The sequence below is a fragment of the Zootoca vivipara genome, chromosome 1 (genome assembly GCF_963506605.1).
Source record: "Zootoca vivipara chromosome 1, rZooViv1.1, whole genome shotgun sequence".
NCBI lineage: Eukaryota > Metazoa > Chordata > Lepidosauria > Squamata > Lacertidae > Zootoca > Zootoca vivipara.
In genome coordinates this window covers 44,291,243-44,314,465 of record NC_083276.1, presented here as the reverse complement: position 1 = coordinate 44,314,465, position 23,223 = coordinate 44,291,243, and the positions used below count along the sequence as shown (strand labels likewise).

At 40.8% G+C, this 23,223-nt stretch overlaps 1 protein-coding gene across 3 annotated transcripts in view; it reads left to right on the top strand.

Moving 5' to 3' along the window:
• The window catches only part of UBR1 (ubiquitin protein ligase E3 component n-recognin 1), an 87,746-nt gene that overhangs the window by 55,712 nt on the left and 8,811 nt on the right, over positions 1-23,223 (top strand). For 2 of the 3 annotated variants that reach the window (XM_035112513.2, XM_035112504.2), the window contains exons 21-43: positions 97-221; positions 898-950; positions 2,046-2,148; positions 4,136-4,184; positions 5,723-5,877; positions 6,723-6,822; positions 7,512-7,621; positions 9,470-9,559; positions 10,241-10,422; positions 10,714-10,916; positions 11,337-11,430; positions 11,991-12,143; positions 12,880-12,977; positions 14,185-14,278; positions 14,695-14,843; positions 15,537-15,592; positions 17,072-17,168; positions 17,442-17,509; positions 17,793-17,943; positions 19,332-19,419; positions 21,115-21,248; positions 22,089-22,197; positions 23,142-23,198. In XM_035112513.2, the coding sequence (XP_034968404.2) occupies positions 97-221; positions 898-950; positions 2,046-2,148; positions 4,136-4,184; positions 5,723-5,877; positions 6,723-6,822; positions 7,512-7,621; positions 9,470-9,559; positions 10,241-10,422; positions 10,714-10,916; positions 11,337-11,430; positions 11,991-12,143; positions 12,880-12,977; positions 14,185-14,278; positions 14,695-14,843; positions 15,537-15,592; positions 17,072-17,168; positions 17,442-17,509; positions 17,793-17,943; positions 19,332-19,419; positions 21,115-21,248; positions 22,089-22,197; positions 23,142-23,198 (2,518 nt within the window). Of the gene's footprint in view, positions 1-96; positions 222-897; positions 951-2,045; positions 2,149-4,135; positions 4,185-5,722; positions 5,878-6,722; positions 6,823-7,511; positions 7,622-9,469; positions 9,560-10,240; positions 10,423-10,713; positions 10,917-11,336; positions 11,431-11,990; positions 12,144-12,879; positions 12,978-14,184; positions 14,279-14,694; positions 14,844-15,536; positions 15,593-17,071; positions 17,169-17,441; positions 17,510-17,792; positions 17,944-19,331; positions 19,420-21,114; positions 21,249-22,088; positions 22,198-23,141; positions 23,199-23,223 lie in introns of those variants that run through there. The other variant, XR_004692428.2, reaches the window with a different exon arrangement.

The following is a 23,223-nucleotide window of genomic DNA, read 5'->3' as shown; positions in this document are numbered from 1 at the left end:
AGGAACCATCATCATTACAGTGTGATCTCTTGCATGCATGAAAATGTATTCCACTGTGTATATGTGAGATTACTTTCTTCTTCTTTTTTCTTCCAGGAGAAAGATATGTGCCAGGAGTCAGTAATGTGACAAAAGATGATGTTACTATGCGAGAAATTATTCATCTACTTTGCATTGAACCAATGGCCCACAGTGCTATCGCAAAATCTTTGCCCAAGGATGTGAGTGATTACTTCCTTTGATTCCTATTAATCTAGAAAGGTTCACAGATTGCTTAACCACAGAAATCTTTAGGGCCGTATATGCTAAAATTATCAATGAAACACAGCTCAAGTTCCTCCTGTACTTGATGTTTCCTCTATCTTGTGTTCCTCTTTCAGCAGAAATGTTTAACATCCTTTTCTTAGACAATCCAGACTCCTTGTAGCACAAGAGCACTCTTTCTCTTTTGCTTGTGTGGGTGTGCGCACACACATGCAAACACACACACCCCATTCTATACACAGAACTTCTTCAATATTACTGTGATTGCAAAACCATGCACACTAGGAGCTCCATGTGCCGCCCATGTCATTCTGTATTAATCAGCTTAAAAGTACATGATTATATTTTAACTATTTGCTTAGACACAGTGACCTTCATAATAACATTTCGATTTTGAAAATTTCGATTGTATTTAATAACAATCTGCTTCACAGCTCCCCATGCCCTTGCCCTCATTTGAATTGTTGCTGGATTAATAGCATGGTGACAAATGCCTACATGCGGTTTTATCAGGATATCTGTAGATGTTTACCGGCTACTGATTCTTAAGCAGCTTGATTTGCTTTTCATTTATTGTTTTTCACCACATATATTTTGTTCTTACTACTTTAGCATATCAAATGTTTTTAACAGGAAAACAATGAGACTGGTTTGGAGAAGGTCATCCACAAAGTGGCCATATTCAAGTAAGCTCTTGTTCCTTTTAAATCAGTAGTTAAAGCATAGTGATAGCATATTATTAATCAATCAATCAATTAATTAAAATTGTATACCGCCCTTCATCCAAAGATCATAGGGCAGTTCAAAACAGAAAAATACAAAATGAGAACACAAAATGCATACAATGGTACTTTGGTTCCCGAACGGCTTAAATGACGAACAAATTGGCTTCCAAACGCCACACACCCGGAAGTACTATAAGTGTTCTGGTTTGCAAACATTTTTCGGAAGCTGAACATGTGTTTTGGTTGTCAGCATTGTTTCTGGGGCCATTCAGCCAATCAGAAGCCGTGCCTTGGTTTGCAAACATTTTGGAAGTCGAGCAGACTTCCAGAACAGATTGGGTTCAAGAACCAAGGTACCACTGTACTAAAACAAAAACAAATCAATAGGCCTCTTCCCACAAACACATTTGAAAGGCATAGAATGTTAATCAGCCAAATGCCTGGTTGAAGAGGAACCTTCTCATGTGTTTGCCACACATAAAGAAGTCAGACATTAGAAATATATATGCTTTCAGAGTTTTACAGAAAGAATTAAAAACTCTGTTGAAGCAGTGATCCATTTACTCAGATTCCAAAAGCATTCACTATGTTTCAGTGGTGGTTTTTCATGTTTGTTTACCTCGAGAGGGGAAGGGTTTTACAAATCAGCTTGTCGAAGAACTGTGTGTCAGTGGAAGGAACTTGCATGTTGCAGAGGATTCTGTGGCCTGTTCAAAGGAACACTCTAAATTAAACTGGCTAGATGCCACTCTGCTGTTCTGTGCACACTCAGTGTATCCTTCAAAATTCCTAACATGTCCTGTGGCTTTGAATTGTGAGGATATTCGGGATAGAGGCAGCATGCCTCTGAGTAATGGTGCCATTGCCCTCATTTCTGGCTTACTCATTTCTCTTAGGCATCTAGTTAGCCACTGTGGGAAGCAGGATGGTGGACAAGATAGGCCCTTGGTTGGAGTCAGCAGGATTCTTTGTATGTTGTGTGTATGAAATGACTGTGTGTTCTCCTTAATGCTTTGCTGAAAATAATTTCATTGTTTGTATGCTTTTCAAATAAAGGAAACCAGGCGTATCAGGCCATGGAGTCTATGAACTGAAGGAAGAATGCCGCAGAGAGTACAATATATTCTTTTACCATTACACCAAAACACAGCGCAGCAAGGTAAGGAAACCAAGTGGGGAAGTTACCATGTTGCTTGCATGCCTGTCGCAAACCTAGCTGTCTATGTCCCTTATGATCAAATTGCCGAGTAGTACTCATAGGCCCCTGGAGTATTATCCATAGTGCTGAACCCCTAGAGGAGAGGAAGTCAGACAAGCTGCTTTCCAAAATACATAGTAGATTGCAAGCCACTGTGGATAGCAGCCAATTATTAGTGTGATTAAATCTTTTGAAGAAACAATATTAACCTAGGAACCAGGAACAGGTAGGTAGCCGTGTTGGTCTGCCATAGTCGAAACAAAATTAAAAAAAATTCAGTAGCACCTTAGAGACCAACTAAGTTTGTCATTGGTATGAGCTTTCGTATGCATGCACACGTCTTCAGGTACGAAAGCTCATACCAATGACAAACTTAGTTGGTCTCTAAGGTGCTACTGAATTTTTTTAATTTTTTTATTTTGTTTCGCCTAGGAACCAGGAGTTTGCATACGGGGTCTCAGACCCAGTTTCCTGTCCTTTCCCCCCTTTTAAAAATTGTGTTTTTACTTGGGTTGTAGGGCATCTGGGTATATTACAAAGCACTGTGCTGGGGAGATCCCAGCCACCTACCATGTCAATTTGCAGAGAGGCACTTGTTTTAGTTTTAATGTACATATGCAGCATTTCTTGCCAGTAGATTGTCGATGGAGCAGAGGGCTCAAGCCACATATAGTGTACTGGGGCCAGAAAATCCTGTTGGCTTAGAGATCCCTGATACCCAGAATTTGTTTTCCCCCCTCCGAAAGCCGGACTAAATTTGCAACTATACATTTTTATGCCTATTTATGCCATGGGCCTGTACCCTGAGTCTTTTAAGATGAGGGCATAAATTGTGGAGATTAAGAAAAACCCTGCTTGACTCACGGGTCTCTTTTACTCATTCTTGTTTATTTCCCCCCGTATCATTCTTGTTCAAGGAATAGCTAATTGCGTATATATTTCGTTGTTTTAGATTAATTCACATTTATTGAGTCTAGATTGACTTTGATGTGCCACATGGATTCTCAGATTTCGTGTTCTTCTTTCTTATGCATTCAATATCTAGAGTGCAGAGGTCCTAATGTATTCATTCATTACATAGTAGCGTAAGGTATTTTTCCAAGTGAAAATTATACATTTACAGAACTTTAAACAAGGCTGGTAAAAACCTTTTTCTTTCTTTCTAGATAAGGGTCAGATTAAATTTGGTAAAGCATCTTTTTGGAATCCTATTGGCATCCTGTAGCTCGGCATAAAGGCTGACACTCAGAATTTTCTCACCGTTGCACTATTTCACAAATTTTGTTAGCTTAAACGTGTGAGTGAGCATCTGCCTGCCTGTACTGCAAAGAAAAAGATTTAGTTTATGCTCATAAAAGGTAAAGGTAAAGGGACCCCTGACCATTAGGTCCAGTCGTGACCGACTCTGGGGTTGCGGCGCTCATCACGTGTTATTGGCCGAGGGAGCCGGCGTACAGCTTCCAGGTCATGTGGCCAGCATGACAAAGCCACTTCTGGCGATCCAGAGCAGCACACAGAAACACCGTTTACCTTCCCGCTGTAGCGGTACCTATTTATCTACTTGTACTTTGACGTGCTTTCGAACTGCTAGGTTAGCAGGAGCTGGGACCGAGCAAGGGGAGCTCACCCCGCCGACCCTGTGGTTTAACCCATAGCGCCACCCGCGTCCCTAGTTTATGCTCATAGATGGATACAAAAAGGAAAGGGGAGCAAATTGCTTTATTCAAGCAATTGCTTTACTTCCAGTGCCTCTTTAACAAGTGTGTGCTTTCAGGGATGTGTGTGGTTTTTTTTCTTCTCTAGGTTCTCTTTTTTGTGCCTTCAGAGAATTCCTAGTACTTGGTTGTTCATTGCTTTTGATGGAATCTAATCTAAGCTCTTTGTTTATACATTCAGTAAAAAAACCTCATTGGTATCTTGAGAGTTAACAAGTTGACTTTTTTTACAGGCTGAGCATATGGAAAAGAAAAGACGAGTCCAAGAAAACAGAGATGAAGGTAAAAAGTTGGAACAATGAATGAGTGCAAGGAAGTGATGGTGAAGCGTTTTTTTAAAAAACAAAAACAGCTTTGATCCAGAAATGATTCATCCTCATTCCTTGTAAAGATCGGAGAATGTAAACATATTACTGAGTGCCAAGTCATTTATTTGCAATGACTTGGCACTCAGCAATTACAATATATGGTGACTTCCACTGAGAGAACTAATTGCACTTGGTGCCACTTTTGTATGCTACTATTTTGATGAAGAAACTAATCACATACATCTGCTGTAGAGGTTGGGATCACCTATCCACTTGCGTCACAGTTAGGACTGCTTCTTAAGATTGGCTTGCTGTTGCTATAGATGCTGCGGTATTGGCAGTGTAACCTAGGCTGTGAGATTGCATATAGATACTCTCCATCAGTACTAATGTCCCACTCCAGCATGGGGGAGGTGGAGACCCTTCCTGCACTCTTGTCCACTGCTACAAATGTGGGTCAGAGCCATTTCTGTTTACCTTGTTTCACTTATTCATGCTTCAGCTCTTAAGTTATTGCTTGGTCCCTGTAGTTTTTCATTACAAATATTGTGATTTGCATAGAGGAGCTGATGCTTAGTGCTACGTTAAACAATAACATACAAGTTTCCAGGAATGCCAATCAGTTACTCTAAGGTTATACTCAGGGATAGAGGAAGGGGGGGGGCGCGGTTGGGGCAGGGTGTCCCAGATGTCACAACTGAGGGGGGTGACAAAATTCCGGGCGGCACTCACCACGGGGCCTGCAGCACGCCTGAGCCACGCATCTCTCCTGGGAGTGACGCGGCAGCTTGGGGGCCCGCAGGCTCCAGCACTGCTCCAAACGGTCTGCCTGTTACCTCCCCTTCAGCCGTAGGGCAGCTGAGTGGGAGAAGGCAGGCAGACTCCTTGGAGGCCCTGCGGAGCATCCTGCTCAGGCTGGCCCCTCCCCCAGGCACAGGGCACGCACGCCACCCCAGGCGCCTGATTGGCTTGCTCCGCCCCTGGTTATACTGATATGCCCTATGATTTACAGTAGTATAGAACATTTCAAATCCAAAAAGGGCGTTATGCAATTGTTAAACAGTATCCGTGTGCTTAGGAAAATGCTGTTACTTTGTAGTTGGCATGTTCAGATGTAAAAATTTCCAACTGAGCAATTACATTTGGAGAGCCCATTGCTCAGTGCTAGAACACATGCTTTGCATCCATTAGGTCCCAGATTCAGTCCCCAAGCATTGCCACTTAAAGAGTTCTCTGAGTAGTTAAGTAGGGAAATTCTGCCTCAAACATTGGAGAGGGGGGCAATACTGAACCCAAAGTATACGTTCATATATCTGCTGCAGTTAGTCAAGAGTTCTACCAGAGCACTTTACAGGCAGAACTTTATTTCATAAGTATGAAATACAAGTATGATACATTGTGCTTATATATCCTTTGACAGCTCATAGCCAAATATGAACGTTTATGCTCCTTGCTTTCATAAGACTGCTGGGAAGTTAGTAATGCATGAGTATTTGTTTACTCTTTTTATAGCACTGCCGCCGCCTCCTCCGCCTGAATTCAGTGCTGCTTTCAGAAATGTGGTGAACGTTCTGAATTCTGATGTCATGATGCATATTCTCAGAACTGTGTTGCAAAGAGCGCTAGAGCTAGAAAGCCACCTGTGGACAGAAGCCATGATCCAGATGGTATGCTTGTTGACTGTATCTTCTGAGATTTCTGCTTTGGGGTGTAGGCTGCTTTTGGAATGCTCTTCCCTTTACCCTGTTCATCATGTCGTTCCCAGGACAGCTATTAGTGTCATAAAATGGTGAATATTGCAGGCTATAATTACTTGGATTGAGCTGTGGGTTAATAGTCTAGCAAGTGAGTGAGGTGTAGAGGGAGGGTTTTTTGGGGTCAAGTGTGTGGGAAAGGTGGTTGGGAAAGGAATAGGTGTGAGCAGAGCGAAGACGGACAGCAGCCCCTAGTAAATAAATAAAAATTAGTCTCTGCAGGACAGCTCAACAGCACCTCAATGATCAACAGTTCATTTGTCTGTTGCTGCAGCACACTGCCCTTAGGTTTACTATCATGTGCTAGACATCTAGGTATCCAGATCATGGCCAGTGTTTCCCCCTCCTAAATGCCAACCTGGGGCGGGGCACTTTGCTTGCTAACCCAGGGATGGGGAGCCTCAGGGCCAAATGTTTGCCTTCCTAGTCTCTGTGCTGCCCTCAGGACTCCCCAGGCAACACCCCTCTCCACCCTATTTTACACCCTCCTTGTGGGGTTTTGCCTGCTTAGAATGTGTCTTCGAGGTCATCGTGCTGCTTGCCTGCCTGGATGGAGAGAGATATGTGAATAAATTAACATTTGCTGCTCCACCCAATTTTGCTTCTGGCTCTGCCCACTGCTGGCAAGTGGCCCCTGGAAAGGTTGCCTAGAAGGGAACGTGGACATTTGAGTTGAAAAATGGTCCCCAGCCCTATGCTAACCAGAGGGTGCTTCATTCTAAGCAGCCTAGGTTTAGTACTTGTTTATATTTCTCTAGGTTCTTCACCTTCTTGCTTTGGGTCTACTTGAAGAAAAGCAGCAATTAGAGAAGGTTCCAGAGGAAGAAGTGGCCTTTGACTTCTACCACAAAGCATCAAGTAAGTTGGTAATTTTAAAGTTATTTCTTTAAAGTTATTTCTGAAGTGCAATGTGAACTCGCCAAGAGGCATTTGAAGCAGAATTGCTACCTTTGATCTTAGCTATGAAAAGCCACCAAGAGTTTATTTCCAGCAGAAAAATGCTTACTTAGATTTTTTTTTTGAAATAAACACCAGTTTAAAACAAGGAAGGAGAAAATTATTCAGTCTTAATTTGTCTACAGATACTACATTAATGCAGGGAAAATATATCTTACCACGTTTAATCTGCAGCCGCCACTTGAGATACCAGCTTGTGCTGAATTTCATTTGAAGGTGAATACTAGTTCAAAAGAACTACAATGTAAACTAATTGCTTGCAGTTATTACCTGCATGCTATAATGGAAATTATTATTTATTAAATTTATATACCGCCCTTCATCTGAAGATCCATAGTCAAACATTTGGATTATGTTACATTTGGTGAGAAACAATGAAACATGCATTGATGCTGCCTTGTTTGTAGCTTGTTACCACCATCATTTTGTAAAGTAGTGAAAAGCGGTAATTGACAAAGAAGTCATGCATCATCTGTGATATAAGGAGGTGTTGTAACAATAAAATGTCCCATGTCTAGTCTTTTAAGTCATTGTTATGAGAGAACAAGTGTGGTTGTTTTTTTTTTAAATTCTTCCATCTGTTTGCAAAGGAATGGGAAGCTCTGCTTTGAATGCAATGAACATACTAATGATTTTGGAAAAACTAAAAGGAATTCAACCGTTGGAATCGCAAAAAGACATGATCAACTGCGTATTACAGGTAAAAAAGCAAAAAAAAGTCTATTGATTTTTTTTTATTAAAAAATTGACACATTTACTCCACAGAATGTTGCTGGTGCATAAAGTAATCCTTTTAAAAGATAACATATACAGATAATGTTGTTACTATCATTATTTGTGGCAGAAAACTCATAATGAATTAATGCTTGTTTATCCATGTGATACAACTGGCTGGTGGGAGGGGGATTTTAACAAAAACTAGTTACAGGTAGGTAGCCGTGTTGGTCTGAGTCGAAGCAAAATAAAAAAATTCCTTCAGTAGCACCTTAAAGACCAACTAAGTTTATATTTTGGTATGAGCTTTCGTGTGCATGCACACTTCTTCAGATACTTCAGGTATCTGAAGAAGTGTGCATGCACATGAAAGCTCATACCAAAATATAAACTTAGTTGGTCTTTAAGGTGCTACTGAAGGAATTTTTTTAACAAAAACTAGTTTAGTGGAATAAGATAGTATCTCTGTTCTGGTTCAAATGAGATATGCAACAGTTGCTACTGAAATGTTGCTCGTTATTGACTTTTTGAAAGGCTATATGAAACTAACAATCTGTTCCTCGTGTAAAGGATTGTGTGACAAAACATGATCCCCTGTAAATACAGCAGATTTGAGATGACTGGGTTCCTGCTTTGGCACAACCATGGACTACTATGAATGTTTCATTGCTGATATTTAAAGTTCTTAATGACTTATAACCAGGATACTCAGTAGTCCGCCTCTCCCAATCTTTAGATCTTCTGAGAAGACTCTACTGGTTGTTCCACAACCAGCGATTGTCACTTGGTAGGAATGCAGAAATTGGCCTTCTTGGTGATAACACACAGCCTCATAATGTGCTCCCTTGGACAATTTATGAGGCTGTGTTCATAATAACTTTTAAGTGTCTCATAAGCTTACATATTTCTAAGCAGGTGGCGCTGTGGTCTAAACCACTGAGCCTCTTGGACTTGCCAATCAGAAGGTCAGTGGTTCGAATCCCCTTGATGGGGTGAGCTCCCGTTGCTCTGTCCCAGCTCCTGCCAACCTAGCAGTTCTAAAGCAAACCAGTGCAAGTAGATAAATAGGTACCACTGTAGTGGGAATGTAAAAGGTGTTTCATTGCACCAGAGGCGGTTCATTCATGCTGGAAAGCTGTCTGTGGACATGATCTGGAAAGCTGTCTGTGGACAAACGCCGGCTCCCTCGGCCTGAAGTGAGATGAGCACCGCAACCCCATAGTTGCCTTTAACTGGACTTAACTGTCCAGCGGTCCTTTACCTTTACCTTTACCTACATATTTACCAAAGCTTTCCTGGACTGTGACTCTTATTTTTTATTTTGTTTTGCGCACTGCTTAGTTTTATTTGTGATATACTATTTTGTTTTGTTTTTAGGAAATTTTAATGCACACTGCATTTTTATTGTTTTTATGTAAATGCTTTAGATATTTTTTATTATATAGACAGTATACATTTGTTAATAAATACCACAGGCAAGACATTTTTGAATAGCCTATGCAAAAAAGTGAATAGCCTATGCAAAAAAATACATACCATAATTGTTAAAGCCATTTTATAACTATGTATGCTTTTATGTACACTGAGCAGCTCCATTATGAACACACCCATTATTTTTTGTAGAGACTGAATAGAGAAAAGTGAATAAATGTATTCTTTTCCGGACATAAAGATGGTGACAAATAGTATTGATTATATTGAAAACTGGTGCTGCTACTAATGGGGTTTATCTTGACCAGCATGTTATATTTCATGGGGCAAGCCATAATGTGGCTTGGAAATATAGAAATATCACAGTCTGTTAGTATTGTAACTATTAAATCTCTGTTCCCAGATGTTTGACGCAATAAAACGGCTGAGAGAGAAGTCATCTTTTCCCACAGCAGCCATTGCATCTGGGCCAGAATCTGCAAAAGCCAACGAGGTAACTATAAAATAGGAAAGAAATAATGTATCCACAAGAAGATTTGGCTGTTTCTATATTTGGAATTCTAGCCCCTGGGCTCACAGCTCCATGCAGTTAAATGCAAGGTTAAATATCCCATTCTGATTAACAAAATTATATATTTTACAAGTGGGAACTGATTTAGAATGGCGAACCTCCTGGCTCCTTGATTTATTTTTTTTATTCCCCTGGTATTCCTTGCTGGCAGAACCCTCTGTAACTAATCCCTCTGGAGGCTGTTCTGTTCCTAGTGGTCCCAGCCACATCTCTGTTGTACACGAAGTTGTAATCTCTCTTGCCCTGAGAGCAATCTGTAGACACTGGAACTTTAGGTTTAAGCTGAAGGGCAGCAGCATTATGGTGCCTGTGTCTAAAACCTGTTATTAGCCCTGTACAGCATTGCACTGATAAGAAATTCTCATTACCTTTTGGGGACAGAGTCTGTTCATAGGTTAGCTGTGAGAGGCTTGGGATATGGAGGTGGAGTAGTGTCACATTATTTTTTGTTAAGCAGAGTTTCACAAGTGCTAAGCATGCTCCATTGTTACGTTATAGAAAAGTGATTATATTTTAAAGATTTATTCCAGTTATCTTTTTTGTTAATAAATAGCTTGCCTGGGTGTTTTTGTTTGTTTGTTTTTTGCTTTGCTGCTAAATAAGATGCAAAGAACTCAGGACAAGGAAAAGGCTGAGAGGAAGAGAAAGGCTGAGGCAGCCAGACTTCATCGCCAGAAGATCATGGCCCAGATGTCTGCTTTGCAGAAGAACTTCATTGAAACTCACAAGCTCTTATATGAAAATACTCAAGAAACACAAGGAAGGGATGTTATGGAAGAGGAGAGGTAGGAAAACAACAATTAGTACTGTAATAGATTTTGGAGTAGCTTTTGACAATATAAAATAGTACAAAATTAGAAGTCATTGGACAGTTTCATTGGCTCTCGTGGTGTTGGGATATAAGCGACATCTATTCAGCATGTGTTGACTGCAGTCCTGTTTTGCTGTGGAGGGTGAGGTAAAGCTATTCATGTATAAATTTTAAATCATATGTGATTTTATTTAAATGTAAATCGCAAATAATTGTTTGCTGACAGGAATATGTTAGTTTGACTTTTGTTGTGTCTTTATAACAGCCCACCAATTATAGATTATTCCAGAATTGCCTTGGGACCCAAGCAAGGGCCATCTGTTGCAGAAAAAGAAGTGCTGACATGTATTCTGTGTCAGGAAGAGCAGGAAGTGAGGTTAGAGTGTGCTGCCATGGTTTTATCTGCCTGTGTCCAGAGATCCACTGCCTTAACCCAACATAGAGGGAAAATGCTTGAACTTTCTGGGGGTATGTATCCTCTCTTCAAGTCACCTGCTTCCATAAGCAGTAATATTGTTTCAGGTTTCGTTTTGTTAGCTCAAGTTACAGAACTGAAAGTCGTGTTACGAAACTTTGATGTGAATAGTTTTAGAAGCCACCTCAAATGCAGTTGAGAAACCAACCGTTTTATCCCTTCTAATTGAAAGAAAAATCCCCCAAACCTAAACTATATTGAATGTATGAGCAAAGCTCAAAATCTCATTTGATGGTCGGTTTCTTAGTTGGTGTTAATAAAGAAGGTCAAGAATTATTTCTTCAGTGCGTATAAGATGTACAAGATTTAAAAGATGCTCCTCTGGCAAAATTTTTGCTTGAATAGTCTTTGCAAAATCTTTCATTTGACACTAAATGATGTAATCATCCTTCATATCATTTTTTCTTCCATAGATAAAATAGATCCTCTTTTCATGGATCCTGACTTGTCATGTGGAACTCATACAGGAAGTTGCGGTCATGTGATGCATGCTGCCTGCTGGCAGAAGTAAGTAGATGCATTTCGTGAACTTTATTTTTTCTTTGCTTTAGTTATAGTCAATTTTGAAACTATATCTTCCGGCATATCTCAAGACATATTTAATGTCCAGCAGCTTTAAGTATCTCAGCAAAATAAATGAAACCAGGCTAGCATAAGTGTAATCAAAAGGCAAATATGGACAAAATTATGGGCTGTTTTGCCTGGGGCTGATGAGAGTTGTGGTCCAAAATATCTGGAGGGCACCGGGGTTGGGGATATCACATTAACTAGGAGCTCTTGAAATTCTGCTTCCTGAACTGCCTATTGGGGCTTGATCCTGAGTTCTTTCACTGCACTCTACTTCTTGTTATCTCCCACAATACCCCATAGCTCATTTACATGGTACAAAGTTTTGTATGATGGGTTCAAAGTTCTGATCATTGTCCCTCTCTTTCTCTTGTGCTCAAGAACAAAATTATAACCGTAAGCCAAGTGCCAAGTAACAATAAAGGGTATCATAACTCTGCTTTTCCTTGTTAACTTAAACACTAAAGACTTTCTTTTGGTTGTCTCTTTCAATATTGCAGGTACTTTGAAGCCATTCAGTTAAACTCTCGGCAACGACATCATGTCGAACAAGTTTTTGATTTGGAGAATGGAGAGTATCTCTGCCCACTTTGCAAATCTCTGTGCAACACTGTGATACCAATTCTTCCTTTGCAAATGCACAAGATAAACAGGTAAGTTTAAACATTTAAATAGCCCATTAATTAATTTTGTAGACCGCCCTATACCTGCAGGTCTCAGGGCATTTCACAGGATAAAATCACAATATAAAAACACAAAATACATAATCAAAATAAAAACAAAAGGAACCCAATATCACACACACACACACACACACACACACACACACACACACACACACCCAACACATTTTTAAAGGCACGGGATGTCAATTTTAGTCCGATAGCAGTTTTCTCATTGCATGTATGGGAAAGATATATGACGATGATGAAGGTGATGACGAATTGCATTTCTATACCACCCTTCAACTGAGGATCACAAGGAAGTTTACAATATAAAAACACAAAATGCATAGCATAGTAACAAACAAAAACAGTGCCCTCCTCTGCAGTTTAAAAGGCCATATTTTTTTTAAATTAGCCAAAGGCTTGTAAGAAGAGGAATATTTTTGCCTGGCATTGTAATGAAGGCACCAGGGGAGCCTCCCTGGCAGAGCATTCCACAAGTGGGGAGCCACCACAGAAAAGGCCCACTCTATGATTTTATTTACCCATCAATTTTGTGTGTCTAGAAGAAGTTTTATAAAATGAAGTTATTCACATATAAACCAAACAACTAAATAGCTGTTTAAATCCTCTTGTATAAGACACGAACATCTCAGACTGGGCTCCAGGGTTTCTATTTTTTGCTATGCTTGTGAAAACTACAACTACCTTTTTGTATTGTCAGTGAGGATGCTGAGGTGGTGGTTCAGCTTCTACCTTTGACAAAATGGATAGAGATTGTCATGGCCAGGATATCTGGTTACAACAGGAAAAACACTGAAGGTATGTATATGTTACACTTAACTTTATTTTGCTATTAGTTACAGGTACCATTTTGAGGATCATTGCAATCCTATTGTCTGCCCTAAAAATAAGTAATTGAAATGTCTTCTAAAGTCGTGCATCTCTAACAGAGTGTGGAAAGATATGAATGCAAATTGAAAGGTTTATAATTCCATTGTTTTGTGTTACTGGATAGCGCTGAAGTCTGGTGCAGACTTTTATTGAATTTTTATTTAGGTATATACTAACCATGAAGTCGTTTAAGATATAGGCTCCATTTTTCTTATATTAGGTTGGTTCCCCAGCCCCACCTTATAATGTTGTGTTCTATTAGCTTTTTGACTGTTCTGCAAATGAAGCTCACAGACTTAGACTGAAAATTGATATTCAAAGATTAATCCGTTTGCATATTAATAGAGTCAGCTGCACATAGCACTTCCTGCCTAATGACATCTAATAGGTTGTTATGTAAGAATTATTATGTCTTAATCCATGGGTAGGCAAACTACTTTCCAGGGGCCAGATCCGGCCCAACTGCCTTCAGAATCTGGCCCATGGACAGTCTGGGAATCAGCATGTTTTTACATGAGTAGGATGTGTCCTTTTATTTAAAATGCATCTCTGGGTTATTTGTGGGGCCTGCCTGGTGTTTTTACATAAGTAGAATGTGTGCTTTTATTTAAAATGCATCTCTGGGGTATTTGTGGTGCATAGGAATTTGTTCATTATTATTTTTTCAAAATATAGTCCGGCCCCCCACAAGGTCTGAGGAAAAAGTTTGCTAACCCCAATCTTGCATTCATGATCTAAGAATTTTTACCATAGTAAGGACTGCTGCCCCTGCTTGCTTTGCCTGCCAACCCCTTTCCAAACCTCTCCTCCCTTTATACCTAACCAACTCCCCCTCTCTTTATACCTCACACATCCCCTTGCCCATCCCTGCATAGCTCATCCCATTCCTTCTTCTCACAGCTCATCCCAAGCTCCACTCACTCCAGTCTTGCCCCAGGTCCCTCCCTCTCTCCTCACGGCTTCTCCCAACGTCATCACCTCCCCTCCCCTCCCCTCTGTTAAACAGCTTACCTCGGCAGCACACAGGGTGAACTCCACCGTGACAACAGCCTTTTTAGGTATATAGGAGAAAATAAATAATTTTATTTCATTTAGTTGAACTGCAGTCTGACATGAATTTTTTTCTTTTTAAAAGAAGCAAAACAGATTGCTCCATCTTTACGTGACAGAGAAATGGAAGAGACTTCATCTGATTTCCATTCCATTCTTAGCTTTGGAGTAGATCCTTTGTAAGTGTTAAGAATCACATTTCCACCTTAGACTAAAAAAATTTTTTAAACTCATTTTCTGCTTAGGGGAAAATAATATTTTCATTAAAATATCCACATTCTACAACATTTATATGGGCCATTATGATTATTATCTCTGATCAAGCAAACCTCTGCCAGAGCTATATCTAATTATTGGTCACCGTTATCTCAGGATATAACTTGAAAGCTTGCGATTTTTACCTTAAGGATATAAGCACCTAAGAGAAGTCTATAATAATGAGCAAAAGCTGAAATATTTACCAGGAACTGCTGATTTAAAGATAATTATGAAATGCAAATAAATGCAACTGTGCAAATATTCTCATAATCAGTTCTTTGAACTTTATCTAGCCTCACTTATTCACAATCTGACATTCTCCTGGCTTCCTCCACAGAGTTAAGTATTCTAATAGTATCAAGGAGATGGTGGTTCTATTTGCCACTGCAATTTACAGAATTGGATTAAAAGTTGCACCCAATGAAACTGATCCACGCATTCCTATGATGACTTGGAGCACATGTGCGTTTACTATCCAGTGTTTAGGTAAATCAAAAATAGAATTACTTTCACAATTGGATTTCAGCTTTTATTATACTAGACATGAAAATAGCCAAGGTTTTAAACTTTAAAATATAAGAAAGCTACTACAACACAGTTTCTAAAATACCGTTATAGGGCAAAATCCTATATAATATGTACAAATACTGTACAAAAATCAGATTTTTTACTGTCCCATTTAAAATTGACAGCAAAATGCTGGGGTCCCCAAAATGGCAAAAGGTTGGAATGCTTTGTTTTAATATGAGGGAAGTGTTTTCAAGATCTGCTTCTTGTACTTATATGACTAATGCTATGGACACTTGACTACTTAACAAGTCACTTCAGAATCTATTTTAGTTGGGAATGCTCAATTCCCGCAGACTGCAAAATGGCACAGTAGCCTATATTTTATTTGCTCTAGAATTGATATGAACACTGTGTCCAGACTTGGAGGCAAGCATACAGATGTGTGTGCGTTCCCTGAAATAGTAAAAATTAGATACTTTCATTCAAAGACATTGCTCCCGTTTGTTACCCCTTTCCATAGATCAAACGTTTATTAAAATGAATAGTAAGCTAAAAAGAGATTGAAAGCCAAAACAAGCAGGTTCCTTAACTTATTTGAAAACTGAAATGTAAAACATTCTGACTGCTTGTAGAGTACATGACTCGCTACCACCTTTGTTTCTTTTTAAGAGAATCTTCTGGAAGACGAGGGCAAGCCTTTATTTGGTTCTCTGCAAAACCGACAGGTAGGAACAAACAAGGATATAATTGTTACTGTGAGGCAATTACCATAGCAATGCCCTAATATTTTGTCAACTATACTAGCAAGTTGCTAAGAGGACCCCCACCTCCAGAGAGCCTTTTAATAGCCATCTTCCATATTGTGTTATGTGTGCGTTGCTGGAAAGTATTCATTCTACTTGGAAAATGGGAACGTTATAATGTACAACAAACGTAGAGACAAGTGTGTCATTTATTTATTTAATGGATTTATTTACTGAATTTATATACTGCCCCATACCCAGAGGTCTCAGTGTGGTTCACAGAAAAGATCACAATATATAAAATCAAAGCAAGAACAATAACCCGGTAACACCCCCCTCAAAAAGAGCCACATTTTAAAAAGGTAAGGGATGTCCATCAGGTCAACCAAAAGCCTGGTTAAAAAGGAACGTTTTTGCCTGGTGCCTAAAGGTGTACAATGCAGGTGCCAGGCGAACTTCCCTGGGGAGAGCATTCCACAGACAGGGAGCCACTGCAGAGAAGGCCCCGTTCTCGTGTTTCCATGAGGCAAGGTCCCAATGTGCTGCTGTACACATTGCTGGGGTATCATCCTGCTGGCACAGTGGCCTTTGGCTTGTGCAGTAGGAGTTCCCCTTCCTCTCAAATGCTGCCTTAACCACACGGAGCAGGGTTTTTTTTGGAGGGGGGGGAGCTTCAGGAAAGGAGAGAAAGGGGGACTCCCCAGGGCAGAGCTACCTACCCTGGCACCTGGAGCAGTGTGGGGGCGGGGCGAGCCGGCCTGCACAGTGAGCGTCCCTAGCCATCTGCTGTCCGCATGGAGAACATGGGGGGGGGGGACTGCCGCTAGTCGCCCGCTGCAGCATTGTCCCTAGCGGCCCACCACCCATGCAGCGAGCATGGGGTGGGGTTGGGGGTGGCGTGGCGATGTCACCCGCCTTCACGGCTGACACCCGGTGCGCACCGCACCCTCTTCACACGCTTTCCTCCGCCATTGGGACTCCCTCACATTTGCTGGCGTGACATTGGATATTGCCTGGTGTATTGTCTTATTCATGTGCTCAGCAAGGCTTTGGAGTTTGATTATCTCAAGTCAACAGTTGGCCTAGCAACCCAATTAAACAAAACAAGTAAGTTTGAAACTCTGGGGTAAGGATTCTGTTCCAGTGGATTGGTGGGGTGCGGGGAGGCGAGATCAGGTATATGTAAGCACTGGACCATTCCTTAAGTAGTTGCTCAGGCAATGGCATATATAATTTTCCAATTGACGTTTGTTTTGGCATTTGTTAATTGCTATGCAGGAGTTTGCAATCCAAATGCCATCTTCTTTAGTTGCCTTTTTCCTTCCTTGTTGCCTGTAAGGAGCCTAGGTCCTGGCTGCTATCTCCAGCCACTAGAACGCAAATATTTTTTTAAAGAAAAGGGATGGGAAAGCACAGCCCTCTTCTAACCAAACCTTTCTCCTATGTCTCCTCACCCCCTAGCACAGTGGTCTTAAAGCATTGCTGCAGTTTACAGTTGCTCAGAGGATTACATTGCCACAAAGCCTGATCCAGCAACATCTTGTACGTCTCCTAGGAGGTAACATGGTCTTTTTACAAACCCCCCCCCCCATTTTAAGTTTTAGAAATAAGTAACGTCTTCTTGGAAAGATTCCTTCACTGAAACAATAACACAACTCAGATAGGCATAAGCTTTTATGGGATTTTATTTTTCGTCTAGTAAGCTTGAAGAAACAATTGACAAAAGGGGGGCAGGGAATCTTACATCATTGCAAACCCTTTTCTTTGCATCTGATTTATTGAAAACAGACAGTCAGAATTTCCAAATAATATATTTATATTCCTCTTGTAGTTCTTCTGCCCAGTTTAAAAGTAGAAGACACACCATCCCTTCTAGACGTGGATCTGTTTCATGTTTTGGTAAGTGTGTGTAGGATTCTCTAGGCAATGATGCTCTTAAAGTTTGAGATTGTGTGCAGACATTAGTTCCATGACTTGTACAGTCTGGAGTCGTGTCTGTAACAGTTCCGGGGGGGGGGCAGTCCTTTGTGGGAATTACCTTGAGAGTGCCTTTGATTCATTTTGGATTTGACTTGTGTTTGTTTCCTAAGCCTGGAGTCTGTTATGTAAAAAATGCTCCTGCAAATGGACAGTTTAATTTGTGGTGAGTGCCAGGCCTATCAGTGTCTTATTTCCTTTTTAGGTTGGTGCTGTGTTATCATTTCCATCTTTGTATTGGGAGGATACTGTAGACTTACAACCTTCATCGATCAGCTCTGCCTGTAACAATCTCTACCTCTTCCACTTGGTCACTATGGCACACATAACCCAAATCATTCTCACCACAACTACAGGTAATGGTATCTTTTGTGTTTAGATTTTTCTAGATAACATAATAAAGTACTTTTAGTTGTTTCGGCAGGAGGCTTTTATGCCTCCCAGTTCTCAAAAGTAGTTCCATATATTTGTAAGGTAGAGTGTTCACCTGCTGACATTCTAGGACCCAAGTGGCAAGGAAAAGATCTGCTGACAATAGAGATTTCCTTCATGGGTCTTAAAGTTATCCCTTGCCTCCATCCAGCTACGAAATCCAAGCATGGTTGCACACACCTAACTCTTTCCTACGTCTAGCAACTGTGTGGAGCATATAGGTGCTGTCCCTGAACTGATTATTTGTGTCTCTGCAAACAAGTCAGACACATAAGCCAAAAACAAACCTTGGTTATAGCTCTTGGCTTGTTTGGAGAGACACAAACCATGAGCCTGGATTTTAATACAATGCTAAGCTAAACCTAGCAGCATGGCAGGAGTGATGGAGGCGCAAACCAGCCACAGGTTTTGCTCCATGCTGTAGCATGCTGCATGTTTATCTTGAAACTACAGTTTACCCTAACCATGTTATAAAGGGATGTGTGAACTGGACCATTGGCCCCTGGTTTATATCTGGTTAGAGTAGTTACTGTGTTCATTGGCTAGGGCAGCTGTATAAGGGTGTCAACAACTTGCTGGAAACTCCCATACTGGTGAACTTCATGCTGAACTACAGCTTTTGATTTCCCAGCTGTCATTATACATGTTTATATTAGTGCTTTTAAAGTTCCTGTCTTTTTATATGGAACTTTCCCTCTTGTTTATAGTCTTGAGTTTAACCATTGTGATTTAGAAGACTGGATCTTACATCTCCAAAACTCCACTTGCTTGGTTCCAGAATTTTAACTGGGTATCTCTGGTAAAGTAGTGATTAAAGAAAGGGCCTAAAAAAGAGACAGTATGAAAGCTACTCCATCTACCTCCTTTTGTGTGTTAATTGTCCGCAAGCTGAATGTGAAGTTGGTAAGCGTGTTGTTCCAACAAAATCAGCCCATGTCTACACCACCGTTTCACTCTAGTCAACAGCATCAGGATATCTGCCCCAACAATACTGTATTATCAAGGTGGTGACTACAAGTTCCAGCCTGCCTTTTGATTTGCATGGGTGTCTTCTGGACTTTGAGGTTAATTTCCGCCCCCCTGGCCTGGCATTGTGGAGTTGAGGCAAATTATAGTCCACTTCTATGCTTGTCCTGGATTTAGAAGTGACTTGGGACATGCTGTTTCTCCCATGCACATTGATGCCATTACATAAATAAGTGAATAATAATATAAAAAGTGTGGATTGTTATAAAAGAGAAAAAGTACACGAAAATTTGTAGATATTATTAAGGGAAAAGATCCAATATTTTAAAAATTGTTCTTTGCACAGAGTGCCTGTCTGCACAAGTACAGCATGACAGTGAGGAAGCACGAGCAGCTGATTCTTTCTGTAAAGAAATTTGCAGGTACACAAGTGGGTAAGTAGCTTCTCTGCAATGTTTTGAGGGATAAGGAGTGCATTGTGTTGAATCCAGCACCTTTATTAGGACAAACAAAATGTCACAAAATAGTGTGCTAGCTTTAAGGTTCTCTAGAACTCTTCATAATAATAATAATAATAATAATAATTAATAAATAAATAAATAATAATAATAATAATAATAATAATAATAATAATAATAAATTTATTATTTATACCCCGCCCATCTGGCCGGGTTCCCCCAACCACTCTGGGCGGCTTCCAACAAAATATTAAAATACAGAAATCCATCAAACATTAAATCTTCCCTAAACAGGGCTGCCTTGATGTGCCTTCTAAAGGTCTGGTAATTGTTGTTCTCTTTGACCTCTGGTGGGAGGGCGTTCCACAGGGCGGGTGCCACAACCGAGAAGGCCCTCTGCCTGGTTCCCTGTAACTTGGCTTCTCGTAGCGAGGGAACCGCCAGAAGGCCCTCGGCACTGGAACTCAGTGTCCGGGCAGAACGATAAGGGTGGAGAGGCTCCTTCAGGTGGTCGGTAGATGGTAGACAAAGCTGAGGAGGGGAGTTTAAAATGTGGCTGGTTGCAAAACAATGGGTTTTGCGTCTGGTCAGAGTCTTAAGATGGAATATGGGAGGGAAGTATCAAGTATTCCAGTGAGGTTGTGAAAGGAGCTGTGCAGGTTTGAAGTTGCACCTAAGGCTGCTGAAAGACAGAATACATTCACCACAAGCCAAGTATCCCACTCCCATCCCCAAACCTTGCTTTGTTTATAATCTAGGCCAGCTTTTCTCAACTTTGGGTGCCTAGATGTTGTTGGACTACAACTCCCATCATTCCTAGCCAGCATAGCCAGTGGTCATGAGTTGTAGGTGTAATTCTAGCCTGATGAAGTGTTATGGAGAATTCAAAAGCTTGCGCCTATTTTGTAATGCTTTCATTGGCTTAATAAAAGTATTGCCCTACGGTAATACGATTTGGGTTTTCTTTCTTTCTTATGGACTTGCTACCTTACTGTACTGATGTTTCACATTCCCCAGGAAAGGAGAAAGGTTGATTATCAAATCATAGTTGTAATACTATGTACAAAGTTCCTGTAACAGTTTTTTACATCTACATTTTTAAAAAACTGCCTTCAAGCTCTTGGGCAGGGGGAGGGTCCGGGAAACCTTTCTGGCAAGAGGACCTGATCTTTACCTTCCCCACCTCTGATGGGCCAAAGTTGACAGGCAGGCTGGGCCACTCACCTGTCAGTCACATGTTTGTCGAAATTCAAAGTGAACTGCAGGTTTTCAAACAGTGCCTTGTAAACATCATTGAGCAGGGATGTTTACGAATGGCTTTCAGACCACCATCCCATTTCTCCTTCAAACCATAGAAGTTTGAAGAAGAAGTGGGGAGGAAGAGGTGCGCTGTCACCTGCCCATCAACTGAGACATAGAAAGAAGAGTCACATATTCTTCCTAACTAACCTTGAAAACATTAGTTAGGAAGAATATGTGACTCTTCTTTCTATGTTTTTAGATGTACAGTACTTAATGTTTTTAACTTTGTTTTTTAATTGTATTGTTTCTCTGCTTGGTTGCCACCCTGCACTCCTTTGGGAGGAAGTGCGGGATAGAATTTTAATGAATAAATTAAATATTGTTGACAACCTAAGACACTAAATTCACAAATTCAAATCTTTATTGCAGTTGTTATAGCCAAACAGTTGCAGGCTGGTATTTGTGGGATTGCATTAAGAAGGCCATCATGCCCTACCTCCGTTGTGCTGCGTTGTTTTTCCACTATTTGCTGGGAGTGCCTCCACCAGAAGAACTTTCATCGGGTAAGTAGCAGAGCATGGTAATCTCAGCACACCAAAGTAACACCAGACTAAAAATGTGCTGAACAGCATCAGCCACTACAAAATGGTTGCCAAAAAGTGTGTGTGTGTGTGTGTGTGTGTGTGTCTGTCTGTCTGTCTATCTATCTATCTATCTATCTATCTATCTATCTATCTATCTATCTATCTATCTATCTTTGTCCGTAAATAATCTCTAGTTTAACATTGGTCACCGGGGCAAGACTGTTTGAGCGTATGACACCAATCCTGACTGCCAGTTAGTTTCCAGGCCCAATTCAATGTGTTGATGTTGACCTATAAAGCCGTAAATGCTCTGGACTGCAATACCTTTAACCCCAGTGGCACAAGATTTTCCTGGCCACACTCCCACTGCCTCTCTCATACAAAGTGCTTTCTTCCCAGACCTTCAGTCTAAATCTGCTCTTCCATAACGGGCACATCAGCACTAAGAAATTCACATCCAACAAAGAGTAGAGGTACCCCCAAAGTAATTTGCTCCCACATATTCCCACACAGAGGCAACTGTAGTCTTCCTTAACATGGGGAGGAAGTTACAATTTGCGCATTCACAACAACAGTTCACATTGACTTACAGAGAAAAATAACTGATAGCTTTCAGTGTGATTACGTACATTCCCTCCACAGCAGCAAGAGTCTTCTCCGAAGTAGTTACCGGCTGTCATTCCAAACTGGCTATTGTCTTCATCTGATACATTTTTACTTTCTAAATCTGCACCGAGTATTCACTTTTAACAGAAAAAAAGATTTTTTAATGCTAGTTGCTGTATTTGAAGGTACGTCTAACGTCTTTTTCCTTTGCAGTTTCAGAAGAAGGCCAATTCAAGGCACTTTGTGGATACTTGTCTCTACCCACCAATCTGTTCTTGCTTTTCCAAGAATATTGGGCTACTATAGAGCCCTTGCTCCAGAGGTATGACTGCTGTTGGGAGAACAATATGCGCGTTTTTTCAGGTTCTCACATAGAGCATAAGATTGTCCCAGCATCCAGAAACTGTTGAATGGGTGAGAAACAGTGGGCTGGAAACCATAGAGTGCAATGGAATTGAGACTGTCCAGTCCAACCTTTGTCAACTTGGTGCCCTCTGGATGTTTTGGACTACAACTCCCACCAGTCTTAGCCCTCACAGGGGTGGTGGGAGTTATAGTTCAGGATGTCCAGTGGAGAACCAAGTTGGCAAAGGCTGATCTAATCTAATCTCCTGCCTCAAAGTGGGATCATTTAGCCACCATGATTGCACAACTTAGGCCACTGTGTTTTGTGATCATAGGTAAGCCATATGAAGGTGTCTGTTGATCCAGAAGACTTGGAACAAGTTTGCAAAGTTGCACTGTGGTAAAAGGACAGACCCAGAAATGTGATGGGGATGGGCTGTGAGGATACAGAGTGCGTTGATGTGTCTTTCAGGGTAGAACAGGCATAACCTAAATACAGGCAGCCTAACATATTTCAGCTTACTTAACTGTGCTAAATATGAGTTAAGCAAAACTTAGTTTTCTATAAGTGCCTGGTTCTTATTTGTTATCTGAGCACCTTTGCATCAAGGGAGATGGTTCTGCCTTTGTTTATGGCCTTAGGAAAAGCAAACACCTTTGGGGGGTTGCTGGCAGTCAGGCCAACCCAAAATCTTTGTGGGCACCCAGTGTGCCGAACTGAAGTACCAGCCTTGAAAATCAAAGGCTAGCCTTCAGCAATCTGTGACAGGATTTATTCACCACTCCAGGGCAGGAGAGGGATTGATTCCAGTTATGAGTAAGAGTAGCAAAACATCAATTTAACTGGTAGTTTTGGAGTCCAAGCTAGCGATGGACAGTAGTGCAATATATTATTGTCCTGATGGAGAATTTCACATGCAGGTGGTGTGTGGATCCTGCTGTACTCAGCTTTCTGAAGGGGAAAAGTATGGGAATAAGGTCAGTTTTACTTCTTCCTTTTTCC